Here is a 4287-nt window from a genome sequence, read left to right as displayed (position 1 = left end):
CTGAGTCAGTTTAATGGAATATATAATATATTAATTAAGGAAAAAGGTTGGGAACCAGTGATATAGTACCGAGGATCTTGAAAGGAACCGGCCTCTTTACTGGAACCAGAGTTTCTGCAAGATTCAACAGGTTAAAGACGAATGAAATTCAAGAGCTTTTTTTATGTCCATACTGACAAAAAAGTACAAAGGACATGAAGGAAAATATACTGATTCTGTTGGTTTCATTTTGTAGTTGTTACAGAATCAAAACGACTTTTTCCTAGTAAATTCATTAATCCAATCCATTTTTAAGACCTCTTAAACTCATATTTAAGACTTTTTAAAGATCCAGTGAACCACAGAACACGTTATATATTATGTTCATGACTCTACAGTGAAATGTGACTTTTAACTTCAGGGTGAGTTAATAGTAGCACATTCATGTTGGTGAACCGATGAAAACACAAGCTTGCTGTATCAAACAGAAGCCTTCACTTACAGCCGGAGAAATGTAGGCCAAAGATCATCATTCCTCTCAGCTTACGGCCCCGCTGAAGAAAACGGCTGAAACAAAGGTGGAACTGAGACCGGACAACGACTGTGAATAAAGTGTGCAGAGGAACAAGAAAGACATAAATAAAAACACCATCGGGACCAGCGGTTATCAAAGATCTCCTTCATTGTTTTAATAGTAGACATTGTGCCACAAAAATGTCATGTCCGCAGCCACAAATCACGTGCCGAGATTTACTAATTCCAGCTATTTATCATGTCATTCGCTTTCACTTGCTTCTCTACACAATTTTGCAAATCACTTCTTACATTTATGTATAAATATATACAGTTTATAGATTATTCTTGAGCTGGGATGGTGATTTCTTTTTCTCCTGTTGTCGGTTGTGCTGTTGGTTGAGAAACATTAGCAGAGAAAATACACACGGCTGACGTCACGTCTCCCAATGTAGCACATGCTTATTGTATGTGGACACCAGCAGAGCACACACACAGAGCCGAATATAGATATATACAGGAATGTTAACTGCTATCATACAAAGTGGGTTCTTTAAGAAGTCACGACTGCGGGCATACGACGGGGAAAATATGCCAACAACACGAGAGCACCGAAGGCATAAATGTCACGTAAAATCTCCTGCCACAAAGGCACTGGCACATCGTTTTTTAGGGGGCGACTCTGTGAAGTTGGAGCAGGTGACGACAGGTTTGGGAGCGTTTCCTGGGTGTGGTTTGAGCCGCTCGCTTCGTGACGGCAGCCGATCGCACGCCACAGAGGGAGCGTGTGATCAGGTCTGAACATGCATGATGCTGGTTTAAGCATGTGCTTCATTTGAAGTGCTCACTAATTTGTGTTATGGGAGGAGATTCAGGGCCGAAGTTAGGCTGTTATCCACAGCTGAATAAAGACAACTTTATGTGTGTGTGGGGGGGGGGGACAAACCCAAAGGAAGAGTGGGGGCAAACATAAGAATAAAACAAAAGAAGAGCTGTATATGTGTTCTCTTTCATTGGTTAACTTCACACACTGTTAAAAATTGTTTACATTTTGTTTGTTTTTCCAGTATGAGTGTGTTTTGGTAAAGTAAGAAAGTGCCCAGTGTGTTCTGTGTGGGGATGGATGGGCTTACCGTCCTATTGCTGACTTTGAAAGGGTGTGGTGGGAATCTGGTGTTGTAGCTGCACACACAATTACAAACCGGTCCACTCAAAGTCATCCTGTCTTTCCCTACCTCTTTCTCTCTCTCTCTCTCTCTGGTTTTCTTTCCCTGTGGAGCATGGTAACATTGAGACTGGTCGTGGGCTCGGGGGTGGATTCAGTCGTGGCTGTTTTCGGGTCTCAGCAGCAGCCTCCGGACGAGGTGTTGACGGGCTTGCTCTGGATCTTGACGTTGGACTTCTCCGAGGCGCCGGCCGTGGCCCCGGGGCCCATCCTCTTCTTGATCTCGGCCGCCATGGTCATGAAGGCTTGCTCCACGTTGGTGGCGCTCTTGGCGCTGGTCTCCAGGAAGGGGATCCCCAAGTTGTCGGCAAATTCCTGGAGAAGGAAATGGGAGCACAAGGAGGAGTTGAATAAATTAAATTCCAGAGAGCAAAAGAGAAGCTGTCTGCTGAGGAAGACTGAAGCTCCAGAACTGCTGCAGAATAGACCTTATGCTTTTAAAAAGGCCAAGAATTTACTTTCAGGCTGATGTCTGACACTGGAAGTTTTTTTAAATCTTAAAACAACAGATTCAACCAATTTATTTCTATTTTATTCGTACAAACGCAGATTAAAAACGCTGATTGAGCAGACGCTGACGCCTCCAGAGTGGTGATTCCAGTTCAAACATTATTTATGATTTGAAATCAGGGAAACTCTGATTTAGTCAGTAATGTTAAGATTATGTCACACTAGATAATCTATTGAGACCAGCTCCACGATGGTCAGGAGGGCGAATCTGACCCCAAATCTGCCCAATAATCCTGTAGAGTGGGACTCGGTATATCTTCTGTGTCCACTGGCTTGCATTTTCCAGAGCTTTCAACTGAATCTCAGAGTCTTCTTCAGTGGATGCACACAGAGAGCAAACACAGCTCGCTCCACCCGCTGAGGAAGACTGCTGAGAGTAACTGAAAGCTCCAGAAAAGGATAGAAAGAGGACTTTGAGTTAAAGGTATAGTTTCCAGTCTTAATGCTGAGTCACATTTACTGCACAGACAGCCCTGAACAAATAAAGTTGACTCAGTCTGGTTGAGGCTGTTAATTATTGTTAACTGTCTGGTTTTCATAATGATTGGAAGCCAAAATAGCAACTGAAAATAAAACTTGATTAACCGCCACCGCCCTAATTATTAGTTATAAATAGAGTTATCTAGGTTGCTGCTTCCTATGAGCACAGCCGGCTGACTGAATATCTGCTTAGCACCTGCTGTATGTTGTTGAAATGTTAATTAAAATGCTTCAGTGGGTCATTTTGAGGCGTCACCGTTACCTCATGTTGAGCCCGAGTGCGTCAACCCGTCAGTGCTTTCTAAATACAAATATATAAACACAAACAACTTCAAACTCCCAACACGACGTGTCTCCACAGTTCACCCGGCTGTCTGACCAGCAGCTGCAGTTGATGTTTTCCTCGCCGATATCTCGCAACAAAAACTGAGCTCATCACATTTTCAAGGCTGTGACGGTGCGACGACCGGCCGCTGACGCTCATTTCATTATCCTGTTAGCTACAGAACTCAGGACAGACACAGACAGACACAGACAGAGCTGGAGACCACTCAATCATATATTCTTGTAACAAACTGTTTGCGTCTCACCTTAGCCGTGGTGTAATCCACGACCTTCTTCGTTGTGAGGTCGCACTTGTTGCCTACTAGCAGCTTGTTGACGTTCTCGCTGGCGTAGCGGTCGATCTCCTGTAGCCACTGTTTGACGTTATTGAAGGACTCCTGAGGACGGGGAGCAGAAACAGGACGGACGCTGAAGAGCTGTAACTGTGTTATGTGTCTGTGGTGAAACACATCTGTGCTGCTGTTAATATTCACACTATTACCAAACTCAAGAAAATCTACTGAAGGGTTTAGTTACACTTTCATACGGACGATTTTGGCCTTATTCTGAAAATATACTAAGCTGTTTAATGGCTAATGAAAATGAATATTCCACTAATAATTCCCGTCGCTGAAACCCTGTTCGAGTCTTCATGAATGTATAATAAGTCAGATATTTTACTCTTTAATAACAAAATGTGGACTTTTCTTTTGTCAGACACTGATTATACGTCTGAAGGGGATCAGAAATGTTTGTTTATGCTGTTTTAACTCACAAATATTGGCAAACTGACAATTCTTCTAAAACACAACCTTTTTATCCACCATGAGGGAACAAACCGCATTACTGGTTGGATTCTGTCCATTATGTTGATGAATGGCCAGTTCATGTGGTATTTTACTGTAAATAAGATTTGATATTTCACTTCCTGCCTAATGCTCACTATCCTCTGTTCAACTGTATGCAGCTTTTTATTATTTATTTATGGTGGAATCTTTAGGTTTTTATTCAATTAGCTCTGTTTCCATCCTTTATCTGCTGTTACACTTCATCTTCCACGAATAAAGTGTCGTTTAATCTTACATTAAACCCTCATTAGGGTGACTGTGTGACGACTGGGAGTTGTAGTTCTCTAAAGGACTGACCTGATCTGTCACATCATAAACTACTATAATGCCGTGAGCTCCTCTGTAGTAACTGGACGTGATGGTACGGAACCGCTCCTGACCAGCCGTGTCCCACTGAGAGAGAGAGAG

General features: G+C 42.8%; 1 protein-coding gene across 1 annotated transcript; it reads right to left on the bottom strand.

The window, feature by feature from the left end:
* Window positions 1–643: 643 nt before the first annotated feature.
* LOC118328416 (ras-related protein ORAB-1) lies at window positions 644–4272 on the bottom strand (the record flags this gene model as incomplete). Its single annotated transcript, XM_035662158.1, is given in 3 exon segments — window positions 644–2032; window positions 3298–3429; window positions 4177–4272. Coding segments are annotated over 3 exon segments (426 nt in total), but the record flags the coding sequence as incomplete, so codon positions are not given.
* Between the last annotated feature and the right edge of the window lie 15 nt (window positions 4273–4287).

Source organism: Morone saxatilis, unplaced genomic scaffold, assembly GCF_004916995.1.
Source record: "Morone saxatilis isolate NCDOM2014 unplaced genomic scaffold, NCSU_SB_2.0 Contig18, whole genome shotgun sequence".
Taxonomy (NCBI): Eukaryota; Metazoa; Chordata; class Actinopteri; family Moronidae; genus Morone; species Morone saxatilis.
The sequence above is the reverse complement of the archived record's forward strand: the minus strand, read 5'-3'. Positions and strand labels throughout refer to the sequence as shown.